Source organism: Pleuronectes platessa, chromosome 9 (assembly GCF_947347685.1).
Source record: "Pleuronectes platessa chromosome 9, fPlePla1.1, whole genome shotgun sequence".
Taxonomy (NCBI): domain Eukaryota; kingdom Metazoa; phylum Chordata; class Actinopteri; order Pleuronectiformes; family Pleuronectidae; genus Pleuronectes; species Pleuronectes platessa.
The window spans coordinates 11,866,068-11,880,222 of NC_070634.1; the positions used below are offsets into that span (position 1 = coordinate 11,866,068).

At 42.7% G+C, this 14,155-nt stretch overlaps 1 protein-coding gene across 1 annotated transcript; it reads right to left on the reverse strand.

Moving 5' to 3' along the window:
• Nucleotides 1-2,872: 2,872 nt before the first annotated feature.
• On the reverse strand, nt 2,873-12,567 carry LOC128447852 (single-stranded DNA-binding protein 3). Its single transcript, XM_053430232.1, has 12 exons — nt 12,487-12,567; nt 9,583-9,709; nt 9,376-9,443; nt 8,195-8,259; nt 7,678-7,723; nt 7,551-7,586; nt 7,363-7,417; nt 5,791-5,861; nt 5,569-5,647; nt 5,158-5,186; nt 4,970-5,071; nt 2,873-3,677 (listed from the first exon to the last, which is right to left on the reverse strand). The coding sequence occupies exons 1-12, from the start codon at nt 12,505-12,507 to the stop codon at nt 3,648-3,650; spliced, it is 729 nt and encodes a 242-aa protein (XP_053286207.1). The 5' UTR covers nt 12,508-12,567; the 3' UTR covers nt 2,873-3,647.
• Nucleotides 12,568-14,155: the final 1,588 nt, after the last annotated feature.

A 14,155-nucleotide genomic window follows, 5' to 3' on the forward strand; every position in this document is an offset into this window, starting at 1 on the left:
ATTGGTGGTTGAAGTCCTGCCAACACGACAGCCATCCAAACTTTAGCAGTTATATTAACATTAAGGATTGGATGACCTGCTCATTGCCATGAGAAACTAAGCACAGGAAGAAGATGGACAAATTGCACCTGTAGACTTTTCGTTTGTCTGGTCGTGATACACCTGTGTATCGATTGTTGTGGAGATCGGTACAGGGGTCTCGGGGCACCGTTGAGTCATTTTGCCACGCCCCTTGAAAACTGAAATTTTTTGTAAGAATTTAAGCATGTTGCCCTCAAAAGCCAAATCATTTGCCTGACAAATAATAATAATAATTATCCTTACAATTTCAGTAGGGCCTCACTGTCTGTCAGTGCCTGTCAGTGCTCGGGCCCTACCAATGCACTCCAATCCTTTCCAGGTATGTAGCTGCAGCAAGTCATTCCATGGTAACACTTGTGTCATTGGCATAAGCTGTCAACTTCAATAAATGCACACAGATAATAATTATTATTGATTTGTAATCAATGAGTGAGTGAGTCTTGATATAGCCTAAGGGAAATCAAAGTAATGTCACATTTTCAAAATTTTGAAAATGATGCCTCCATTAGAAATTATTTTTTATAGTTGAACATGACTGAAATGATCACTTGTTACATTGTATATAACGAATCTGTGTGCCCTGCCTAGATCAGGGCCTTAAAGCTGAATAATAATTCAGGGGAAGAGATTCAAACAACAAGGAAAAATCAAATGACATTTATTATTGATGCATTGTTTCTTTTTTGATAAGCAAATCATCTGTTTTTCTTTCAGTCTAAAGAAACTTTACAATATAAAGAAACATACAAAGAACATCTTTATTACCTACACAAGACACCTAAGTCCCTAAGACAAGATTTTGAACTATCCTACCATGAAATACAAAGCAAACCCAAGAGACAGACTGCTTCATATTGAATACTGCCGTGTCATCAGAAAGGACCATGAACGGTACAGGAGCATCATTTATATTCCCTTCCCCCACCCCACCCCATCCGACCAGCAAATCTTCCTAATGGTACAGTATTATACATCACAATAGAAGTACAGAGATGGCCAACGATCGATATACACAGAGGACTGAGAGAGGATCAGTGAGAGAGCTTCAATCTATACGAAGCTATCACGGGAGCAAATAGCAAAGGACACAGTATTACTTTTTTCTTTTTAAATCTATTGTAAATTTAAAACAAGTGTTTTTCTCCTTTCCAAAAGTTCTTAAATTGATAAAAATCCTTCATATTAAAAACTGCAATATGAGGTTGCATGTTTATTCTCGTGAGAAAACGCCCTTTAGAAAAACGATTCTGATCAATTGCAGCCATTATTAACATTTAAACTGAAGCGTATGGAGACGAGGGCAGAGCGAGGACGCCGCAGCTCATTTGCTTCACTCTGTCCTGTCCTCTCTCTGTCCTATCTTCCCCCCAACCAAACAAGTCTTTAGCATACAGTCTGCATTTATTGTGTTACTGTCTATACATTTCTTAAAATGGAAATTTAGCCACGCGAGCCAAATCGCCACCGCATCTGATCTCTGTGAAAAACATGGACAGTTTTATTTATAATTTACTTTCAGCTGTATTCATTGGTAGTGACTGACATATCAAAACATGTCAATGATATCAAAATGCATTATACAGTATTTACAGAAAAAGAAAAAGTAAAGAGAAAGGGAGAGAGGTTTTGAGGGAGTGAGGGATGGGAGGAAAGAGGAAAAGAAGGCAGGTGTGTGTCACTAAATTGAAGGAACACTGGAGAGACCACCCTGTTGATCTCTGGGTTCAATCTGTTCACACTGATATCAGAAAATTGATAAGCACACCCCATTCACCCATAGAGGCTACACTGGTTGTTTAGTTATTGTTGGTTTGAACACAGTATGTGCTCCTTGAAACAGTGAGTTTATCAGGCCAAGAGTGCAACACAAACAGAAAGTAACAAATTAAATAGTGAAACATGTAGCCAGGCTTCTCTTTGTGTGCAGATTTTATGGGCTTTAAGTTTCTTTTCTTTTCCTAAATTGTATACATTTAAAAAAAAAAAACCCACAAAAAATAGAACTAAATCCACCACAACAGTATCTGATAACTGTTCCTCTTCTTTAGAATAATGTGGCTTAATGGCCTGTTAACGCCCGTACGTACATCATTCTGCTCCCATCAGCAGCCCTGCTACAGCCGTCCAATCCTCGGCATCCATTATCCGACACGTAAGAGACTAGCTGAGGGGACAGGTCGGTGGAGCTCCGAGGAGACGTTTATTTAGCGTGGGTTCAGAAAGTGGATCATAAGGGATCTGCGAGTTCAACCCAGACTCAAAGCATGAAAGCCTCATGATTATCTCCCTGACAGTCCAGAAAAAAACTGAGAGGAGACCAGAATGAGTCCTGGGAGGAAAACAGAGCCACTCGAACGAGTCCACATTAAATGGCTGAAATCAAATGACGTGATGAAGGGGGAAGAAACCAAATTTCAGGATTCACAGACAACTTGTAAATAACAAATAATAAAACAGCCACAATACAAGCTATTGTTGTATTTACAGACGAGACAAAACCCAGGATCCACAAAATGCTGGCACCTGTCAACAGACACCTTGAACCAGAAAACAGCAATTTGTTGTGACTGTGTGGAGCGTTTTAGCTGGGATACAAAAACTTCTGTATTATAATCAATTATCACAATCTCTCTTGGTTTGATAGTTTATGGAAAATGCTGCTACAAATATCTGGAAGGCAAAGACACGAGCTACAAGTTCGGAAGGAACTTTAAAAAGACAGGTACATCAAATGAGACGGTGACAAAAAAACAAACAACAAATAACCTAAAATCATGTAAACAGAAAATCATTGTGCATTTTTTCGAGTGTGTGCTTATTCTGTCATTGTTGATGCTGCTGCTGAGATAAAATGTGCCCTTTACAGGAAATCATAACTACATTAGTAGGATAATAATCAATTATGAAAATTATAACAATAATATTATCATCATCAACAACAACAACAAAATACAAACATTTAATGAAAACCATTCTTGCCCCAAAATAACATCATCAGTTCATCTTTTTTTTCTTTTTTTTTAATATCATTCCTGCCACAGGAGTTTTTGCACAAGGGTTTATGCCCCCGCCCTGTCAGTCAACTACTGCATGCCCTCATAAGGGATGATCAGCATGATTTAATAGAGTGGTGGTAGATGCAATGGGGGCATCTTGATTGGGCTGTCATGACAGCCATTGGGGCAGGCTTTGCATTTGGGAGAGATGGGCTTGGAGCAGGTTGAGCTATCACTGTCCAAGGGCCCCTCGCTGGGCCCGGCAGCCGAGGAGAAGCGGCGAGGAGACCCTTCATGTTGCTTGGACGCCGTTTTCATGTTCTCACACCCATTTTGCAGGCGTTGGGATGGGGGGCCTTATGGGGAGTCCTGCTTTCCAGGGGTATCCTCAGGTGCTGTGTGGCGCAGCACACCGTCCACAAGGAGGAGGAGGAGGAGGAAGAAGAGGAGGAGAAGGGATGGAGGGAGGAAGGAAGGTAATGCAAGATGCACCGGGGCAGACGGGAGAGGGAGATTTGGATAAGGGGGAGATGAAAAAGAAATAAAATAAAATAAAATAAAAAATAAAAATCACACACTCATCGTCATGTTGGGTGAATACTGTAAAAAGAGAGAGAAAACAGAGGGAGGGGAGAAAAGATAAGCCAAAACTATATTAAACCTCGTTCACTACCCAGTTACAGATGAAAGCATGAACCTCTAACTAAACTAAATGCCATGTCCAGTATCAGCAGCCATGACACTAAACAAACAACCCTTGCTAATTTACGGTATGTCAGTAAATCAGCAGCAAGCAGAGCAGAGTCCAGCCCAAGGAGAAAATGTTAGGGGGTTTCAGATCACAGTGAAGATACTGTGGCAAAATGTCAGTCTCACATTAATCACTATATGACAATCCCTCCATGCGTCAGAGAAAGCATATGATGTGGTTCTCTTCCATGCTCGTGTGCATGCATGTTGTTGTACTGGAGTTAGGTGAAGCTGGGAACACGACACTACGCGACTGACCATGGTACCGAATTCAGCCACAGAAGCTGATTTAAAGATTGGATTTTGTGCGTTAAATTAACGTTAACATAATTAGGACCTGCCTTAACATATTTAAGACCTAGAACATAATATTTTTTACATATTTAAGACTATTCAAATGTTTTCCATGCTACTTCCTTAGTTTCCACGCCAACAATCGTTACCACTTGCTGACCAGTGGCACCAAACGACAAAAATGAAATATGTCGGATAATCTATTTGATTTCCTGAGCAAGGCTTCTCAGCTCTGCTACAGATCTGCACTGAGGGGAGATTTTTGAGCTACCAAAAGATTTTGTATCACAAACACACAAATATTTGCTAAATCTCCAAAGAAAGATGACCTTGTCACTGTAGACTGTTTTCCACGGTTTAATAATTTCTAATGTAGTCAAAAGAAGAAGTGGTTCCACATAGCTGCTCAGTCAGCTGTTCTTTTTTTAGTTTGAAATATGCCTTCATTTACTCAGAATACTGGCAAATTAGTCTAATTTACGAGAGTCGAGAACCAGACAGCTTAGTGCAAAGGATAAATGTAGGATTTGATCGCAGTCGGATGCCTTTTAGATTGATGTGAGTCATATTCAAAGTCTAGTTTTGTGAAACCAGACCCACCACAGACAGTTGGCACACAATGCAGTGGTTTGGGATTTAATTTTGGAGCCATCACAACTTTATCAAGTATATTGATTCCTTGTGAGTGGATAAATCTGAATGTGCTGCTCGATACAAGTGGACATTTTTGCAGATACTCTAATCTGCATAAGTAAGTGACTCAATACTGTATGTGACTCTCTGCCTCGCCACAGTTAGATAGCATATTCTCTGTTTGTTCCCAGCTTATAATGTTTGTTGACACTCACACTTTCACTTTGGAATGGGTTTAAAAAGTTGCCTGCCATCTCGCCGTCATCCCGCGGAGTGCCGGGGGGATTGTTCATGCCTGCCATGTTGTTGGGAGAATTCTACAACATGGGAAACAAACCAATAAGAAACCAGGACTCACAAACAAGCGCACAAATAAGACGGCCAACCGGTTAGTTCGTCTTACCTTTGGCAACCCATCCATGTCACCGGAGCCTGTGGTGAGACAATAAAACAAGAGGAACCTGAGTGATTGTAACCGTTAGCAGATCCTCAGCTGCTAATTTAACATCACTCCAGGATATCCAGCGCAAACAGAAAGACCCTGCCCTCTCACTGCTAATGGCCTTTAATTGAGCCATTTGTTTCAGATACAGATGAGCAGCAACTCGGCTGGCTTCACTGGCCACGTCTCACCCATCTACAGGATCAATTGCCCTCCTCACTGCCCCACTAATCTGTTTTAGCTGTGATCAATACTAAGAGGAGCGAGAACACTTCCTCCGTCAGTCACAGGGGGGCAGAGTCTTACTTCCAAAAGCCTCTGAACAAACTCCGTACAGGCTACACACACTGGACATTATATTCAACTACTCACCTAGTGACCCGTTCATATGATGCTGCTCCATACCACCCATTCCCCCCATTGGCCCGTCAGGACCCGGTCCCATCGGGAACTATTCAAATAACAAGAAAATTCACGGAGGTCATTTATTTTTGCTTTTTTTCATGCTTGGAAATGAATTAGAATCAAATGTACAAATAAAAAAACTGATGCAATTTATTATGATTCAAAACTGATCCAACCCATGTGACTCACATTAGGTCTATTTCCACCAGGGCCGATGGGGTTCATCATTGTGTAGATGTTTTCACTCGAGTTTGTTGAATCTATGAAGAGAAAATAATTGGATGTTTAAAATCAGGCGAATGTAACACATCTTGTTCCAGAAATACTTATATTGATCTCTGTCTGTATCCAATTGGTCTAAAAATGTCAAACAATCCAGTTGGTTCGGGGGGAAATGAGAAATAATGAGCTGAGGCCACTGGAGGGGCGCTGTCTTTCACTGTGTCTGACATTGTTTCACTGTAATTTTGTAGTTTGTTTATTTTACAGCCGGACAGAACCCAGAAATGATCTCTTTTTTTTGGCAGAACAGGACAGAGAACAACTGTATGTTACTTTAAGTGCCAGGACAAAATGACGGGGAATGTAACTCTCAGTCCATCTCCAAAACAATCAGACCAAGTTAGCAAACAGTGCATGTTGTATCACTCCTCATGAGCATAAGAGGGACGAGTCGTCCTTGATCAGGCATTAAAGGTAGTAAGTTGAGAAGAAGCCCTGATATTAACATCTCAATCACAAATGATGGTCGTGTTTATTTGCACATAGAGCGGAGAAGTGAGATCTGATCACAGGTGGTCACAGGAGACACATTCAGGACACATTTTACTGTCCGGTGTGATCAGTCGAATTCAACCCAGACCACGTTGGTGATTGGCTCTCTCAGGACGCATGTTAATACCAGGTCTGAACAGAGCCACAGAGAAAAAGAGGATTACGAAATTGAAAGAAGAGAGATAGATAGGTGTAGCATGTGCAAAGTGGTGGAGAGAAGTTGCCTGTTAGATTCCCTGAATGTACTTGTTATGTCGTGACTGGACTGGAGGGGGGGGGGGCAATACTGAGTGGGAGGTGTGCATTTTTGAGAGAGGTTTTGGTGTGTGTCTGTGTGTGTGTGCGCCCAGAGTCTTGGCGACTGCAGTGGAAATATGTTTTCCTCTACCGGTGTACGTGTGAGCAGCAGCGTTTTGTGCAAAAAGGTTGCCCCGGTAACGGATCACAATAGAGGTACGTATATAAATAATAAATAGTGGACACAAAAAGAAGCTCTCCGCAGGCCGACAGGAACAGAACGTCTACAGGCGATCTGCCCACAGTGCTTTGTTAGCAGCGACTCCTCCACAGGGACATGAGAGTGACGGGTCAAAGCGGAGACGGATCAGCTGATCGCCGACAGACATGCCTCTGCTTCTCTTTCAAGCTGTAACTGTCTTCACTGTGAAACCATGTTTTGCAGAATGTCCCTTAAGCGGAAAATAGTAGCAAAAAGTCTGATACCAAGTCAAAATTTCCCATGCATGTCACATACTGAATAATGTCACATTCAGTGAAATATTTTACCTTTTTTTAATGTTTTAAACTCTGAAAAATATTCCTAAAGGCTCAGTTCCTGCAGTATTTAAAGCCCTATTTCTGCCTGTCTCCCAAAGAGAGACGTGTCTCTGACAGCGACCGGGTTTGATGTTTCTGAGACAGAGCCCTCCTTCAGTGAGCGCCGGATAAAAGCAGAAGTCAGAAGGGAAAGTGAAGTGTGTAACTCACCTCCGGGGCTAGGCATGATGGGAGTTCCTGGTGGGCCGCCTCCCCCTGGAGGGCCCTGAGGGGTGAAGAAGCGAGAGGAAAAGGAGAGAAGTGAGCGCTGAGTGCATGTAGATGGCAGCGTGCCTGTGAGATATCACGGCGTGAAAGGTAATATATGGCCCGTGGTCGGACACGATTCCGATACTTACCACGTAGTTGCCTGGAGATGAAGATGAATATGCTATCTGTGGAGAGAGCAGATGAAACAGAACATGAGACACGGTTACTGTCAACACAGTCATACGGACGACTAAGACGTGAGAGAGCGCGACTCACTGAGTTTGAGTTGGGGTTCGGCCACGGACCTCTTCCACCAGGACCCCTGGAAATGCAAACACAGGGAGAAATGAGAAGCTGGTACTAGAGTGCAGCTCGGGCCACGATCTTCTCACCGAGTCCGACCAAAACACGAAAAGCATTCTGTTTTTCTTTGTCCAAGCCGGAGCTTTATGTTTTCCCTAATTACAGTTATCATGTCCCCTTGAGCCTTTTATGTTATAAGAAACATTTCGAGTATAATAGGCCGTCAACGCCGTGACAATTAACCTAAACACTGCAGGAAAAAAAGGTTTGTGATGTCACAAACCTAAAGAACCAATCCTGTCAACTTGTGGGTGAGGCTCAGTGGCTGGAAAAGGCTCCTCAGCTGCAGGGTTTGGAGTATGTCATTTTGTCTAATAAGCTACTGGAGTGAGACTTCAACAATCAATTACAAAAAAACAACCTAAAACAGGCTCATCTCTGTGAGTAACATTTGTCAAATATCATAGAAGTGTGTTTTGAGTCTACTAACATGTTCATGCCGGGCATCCCTGGCCCCATGGAGTTCGGAGGAGGCCTCATCCCTCCACCGTAGTTCTGCAGAAGAGAGGAAGACACGGTCAGCGCACCTGCTCCCTCTAAATGTTTGAATCTTAATGAAGGTCAGTGGTGATCATGTCTCCCACTAACTAGTGTTTAATTATGCGCTTGTGTGGGTTGGCTGGAGTGGGCTGTGTGTGACGGTGGACAGCTGTGTGTGTGTGTGTGTGTGTGTGTGTGCGCGCGTCTGTATATGTTGTGTGTTTCTGCTTGTGTGTCTCTATGTGTTCTTGCTCCCCTCTGTGTGTTTGTTTTCATCGCTGCCCAGCAGGCGGGTTTGGCGGGTGCTACATGCCTGAACTTGGGTGTGTGTGTGTGAGAGAGACAGAGAGTATGGGGGCAGGCCAGAGAGCAGCTCCACTAAGAGGAAGAGTTTTGTTCAGCAGACGATTACACTTGTCGAGCAGATGTCACACCAGCTGCTGGTGCACTAACTGCCAAAGTCACCGTGCCAGGGTGGCACAGAGAGGGGCCGGGGGGCACAGGGAGAGAGAGTGTGTGCGTGTGTGTGTGTCTTTGTGCGAGGTGATGTTGGAGCAGGAGGTGGTCGGGTGCAGAATGAAGCAGCTGTCTGGCGATGGTGATTCAAATGGAGCTGTTGTTTAAGCATCTCATGTATACACTGAATCACATTGACGATGATCAAATCGATAAAAGGAACGCAGCAGTGGTCAGACTGTCTTGGTGGCGGATCACTCAGTCTGAGTCCGTCACACTAGGTGGGAGACGGAAGGATTTCACATGAAGAACAGGCGTTGGCTCTGGTCCGAGCCAAGCTAATCATCAAAGCGCTCCTGACATTTGAAGGCAAAAAGTTACGAGCCTGGCACAACCAAGACTTCTCCTCAGCAGAGGAGACGGATCATGCGCATGCAGTTTATAGGCTGCTGGTTGGACATTATAGCTGCTTTTATGGCGGCTCTGAATGAAGGGTAACCAAACATTGGGTTTGTTCATAAACTGTCAATGACCAAATCTGTGTGTGCAGCAGCTGCAGAGTAAGTGCAGAGGGTTGGAAACAATAAAGGACACGAGCCACTGTCACGACTCGCTGTATTCTCACACCTCTTTGTGTTATAATGTGTACGAGTGAGTCATATGACTGGTGCTTACCTGGGGACCCATCCCTCCCATGCCTCGGGGGGGATTCATTCTCATTGGACCTCCCATGTTTGGATGTCCTGTGGTGAGACATGGAGAGCAACTTGTTAGCACGACAGCACTATTCACATCAGCAATGATTGTAGAGCTCGCTCAGAGACCGGCATGAGACTGCACAAGTGCAGCTTCTCTGAAACAACACTGCATGTTCCACTCTACCTTGAGGTCTGGTGGGGTCCAGGCTGTTTGGCAGGAGAGGCTGTGACCCGGGGATGCCCCCAGGAGGCTGATTTGGCATACGGAGGGCGGGCCTGGGGCCACCTGGGTACCGTGGAGACATGAATGGCTGCAGGAAGGACAGGGAGAGGATGATCATTAGTTATTATTACCTCCACTAAAGAGGTCATGTTTTCATGACCTTTTATTTGTCTGTTAGTTTGCAGCATACACAAAACCACTGGATGCATTACCAAGAAACTTAAAGGAAAGATGTGGTATTGGTCAGTTTCTTTAAGATACAGTTTTTTGCCATTTTTAACAAATATTTCAAAGGAATAGTTTTAATGGATCTTGGTGAAAAACATATTACGGGACTGAGTGTATGAAATTTGGTGAAACTATTGGTCCTTGGCTGTGGTATGCACTCTTCTGAGTTCTATTTATTTCTGTAATTAGTTAAGGATGAAATACTTCTTGACAAGCAGGCCTTATAATATCACAGATGTATTTGCTCTTGCACTAGGGTTATGTCCACAAAAACATGCGAAAGATTTCCTCTACTGAGCGTGAAATTTTGCATCTAATTAATGAAAACAGAAGCCAGAACCAATGAACTCAATAACAAAAACAGTAATGTCAGAATTGTCTTTAAACATTTTGATTATGAAGAATCTAAAGATGATGTAATCTACAACATTTGCTCATCTGAAGTGCACAAAAATTTAATAAAGTACGGTTCAGAATTGCATAAAGATATATAGACGATATCTATTTATAGAGACGTGTGTAAAGTCAATACCACATCTGAGTAAATTATATAGAAACAAAATAATGCACGAAATAAAAGATACACAAAGCACCACAGAGTACGTTTTTCAGTATACCACTGTTATTATCAAATTCAAGCTTCATAACATCACACATAATGTACATCTGCACTTTGCTCTTTTGTGTTTTAACATGGACAAATATTAATTTAGTTTTTTCATGGATCTTCTATATTTAGGCGGTTTTGTACAGGTAAATACTAACGATATTAGTTTCCTAAATAAAACCTGTACCTGCAAAACCAAATCTGTCCAAACACAGAAAACCTTATTTAATAAATGGCTCACTGCATCTAACCTGACCCCTCTTGGTGTGTTATTATTGCGGACCGGCAGGGGGAGCTATTGTGTTGAAGAATAATGCACCGTTGAAGTTTGGTTGAAAGAGGGGGCTTGCTAAGTTTTGCTAAGACCTCAGGTGGTAAAATCCATTAGGGTGAAGGTAAAGAAGACAGATAAGAGGGGGAACACATGAAGGATGGAAACTTTGCCTGGAAAAAACAATGTGGGAGCGCGGGAGGGAGGTGGAGCAGAAAAAGATGAGAGAAACATGACAGTTGGATGGAAGAAGGAGTACGAGTAGGAGCTGTTCTGCTTCTTGTACGTTTCCCTGTTTTGTGCTACTGCCCGTTTCCCCACAGCGTGTGTGTGCATGTGTGTCACCAGACAGCAGTGCTACAAAAATACAGCCCGCATGGATGGTTTGATTCCAAACTGCGAGAAGCTGAAGACGCCACGAGACAGATGTTTGAGCACGGAGAGGGGACGAGAACAGGCTGGCCGGGACACACACAGTGCCAGAGCACAACCGGTGAATAATGTAAAGCGCCCCGGACAGATGGTTTTCACATTTACCTGTGAGAGTGCGCTGCTGCAACTACAAATGCCCACAGCCGCGGAGCCATATTTCTCTGTCAGACGATGAGATTTAATTGCAAAAGTCAATGCAAATATTTTAGTATCAAGGGGAAACATGCTGATTTGAATGTGGATTGGGTGAGAGCTGTGTGCTTTTGTCACGGAGCATGAACAGCAGAATAATGCTTGTGTTATTATCTTCGCCCGGTGGTAAGCGCAGCACAAATATATGACAAGATGAGACTGGTTTTCACTGGTAATTATATACTCTCTGTAATGTTCTGGACAGGTTAAGATAATGACGAGGAAATGAATGTAAGTCTATGTAAAGTGTCTGAAGGTGACCTATGACAGAGTGTGTGTGCATAAGTGGAGAACAAGTTATATAATTGTAGTTACCCCTTGGGGTGAGATTGGAGAGGAGACTTACTACTGTTTTCTTTTTTCTCTCTCTCTCTCTCTCTCTCTCTCTCTCTCTCTCTCTCTCTCTCTCTCTCTCTCTCTCTCTCTCTCTCTCTCTCTCTCGACCATGTTATTGTAGTGGGCTTGTGCACAAAGAGCTGCACAGTGTCAGGCTGTGCTACAATATTAATGGTCTATTGATGGACTATGGGATGGTGAGTGCTGGGCTGAGGGAGAGCCGAGGCCCTCCAGATGCACCTCCGCTCCTTACAGCTGGGCCAACACCGCTAAATTATTCATCCAGCCTACCATCGTGGATGCTGCCTGTCCTGTCTGTTAGCACAACAACGACCCGTGCGCTGTTTGTACACTGTGAGTGAGTGAGTGAGCGTTGTGGTTGTAGGAAACGTGTGAATAGATACTCTGGCATCATCAACTTACTGGCATTGTCTCCATTTGTTTATTTGTTATAGTTGTATATTTGTTTATCATTATTGTATCTTATTAATGGGGCCCTATGTTTAAAAAATTGCACGTCCCACTCAAGTGAAAGAACGTCCTTTAAATGGACATTTCCTGGACTGTCACAGTTGCTACATAGGGTTACAATGTAACCACTACCGCCACTGACAAGGATGATCTACTGGGCTTTTTTTTTTACATTATTATTATTATTATATTGTGAATGTCTTCAATATTGTATTTGTGCTTTGGTAACACATGTAAATGCCAAGCCCAGCAATGCAATTGAAATCGATATGGAGTGAGTGAGAAGGATGGAAGGAAAAGGAGGATGGAGTTAACGTTTGTGTCTTACCTGTCCGTGAGGTCCCATCATGGGATTACTGGGGTTGTGTGGGGGAGGCTGTGAGTGAGGGGAAGGCTGAGATCCTGGTGGACCCTGGGGACGAGAGAAAGACAGAGAGATCTCAATCTACTGCACAGATACTGGTGATCTGCTTTAGAAAAAATTAAATTAAACAAATTTACAATATATCCCTTGACAGGGTGAGCACTGGGGTTATTCATTAGAAACACTGTGGGATATGAGATTTAAAAGGAAATTTGTATAGTATGGGTAATAATTTGCAGGAGAGATTCATAATTTAATCATTTGTAATTTTCTTAAGTAGAGAGCAGTAGTCCACATACAGTAATTGAAAGCAACATTCGTATGATATGCCCAAGTACATTCTCACATAAATTGAAACCTGCAGTTATACATGTTTCTGACAATATTACTGAAACAAACGCTTCCATATAAATAATTATTTGCAATAGTTGTTGTGGAAATGGTTGAAAACATTTGCCAGTCAAGCTGAGAATCAACACCAAACTCCTGCCATCTCTGACTACTTCCTAGCCACAATTCGGTTTTACCCGTCAGTACGATTATATTCTAACATCGCTCAACACAATCACACAATCACACAACAGAAAACCACGAAACACACCACCGGCAAGTCAGGTTCAAAACGACATGACATGATACCTGACTACAATGACACTGAGGAGAGACAAATGCATGGCTGCATGGAAAGATGTAACGACTATCTCACACAAATATTGAGCAGACGTGTGTCATGTGGCAAGAAACCAAAGTCCAGTGAGATGAAGATGCTGTTTTTTGCCTGCATAGTGTATGAGTGTTTACATTAGGGTCATCCCTTTCAATCGAAATTAAAACCTTAATCGGAACATGATTGAAAAGTTCATATTAAAAATGTTAAAATTCAAAATATACAGTCAAAAAGCGCCTTAGACTGTTCTAAGTAGTTTGCCTTGTGTTCCAGCAGAGGGCGCTCACCATCAGTTTGACCTGTTGCATGGAGGACGCTAGCTAGCAAAGTGGTTCCATACCGTAGTATACCGGAAGTATACTGGGTTCAGACAGCAAGGTAACAAATTAAGATTAGGCTGCTTGTTGACTTTGTCCCATGAAACTACGTTTTTCAAAAAATCTGTCAGTTCATCTGTTAGCATTCCACCCGGGAGTCAGCCGAGGAGGTGCCACAGACAAGCAGAGCGGGAGCCATTGGATATCATTCGAACAAAATGCATCATGGCAAATCCATTCGACCTAGACTTTTAGAAAAACAGCTCTTATGAACTCTGGTAAATTACTGTTACATACAATATGTCTGCCCCCTATTGGTCAGTGTCACTTAATGCAGCTGTAATAGGCATTCAGGGAGTAAATGTAGCATGTCCAGACTAAGTGTGTTAATAACACAATATCTCTTCTGATCCATCAATAAGGAGTGGATGTAAAAAGTTTTTTCACTGACATTTGCAGACGCTCACATTGATTTCCATGGGCAGGAATTGTTCATTTTCCAGATGAGGTCTGATCAATGCAGGAGGTGGACTTTAATCAAAGTTCAGTTACAATTGTGTAGTTACGACAAAGTATATTTCAGGTTGTTTTCCTGTCTTGTTTTTTAAATGCTGATGCTCGGTGCTGCTGTCCACCAATGGAAGCTTCA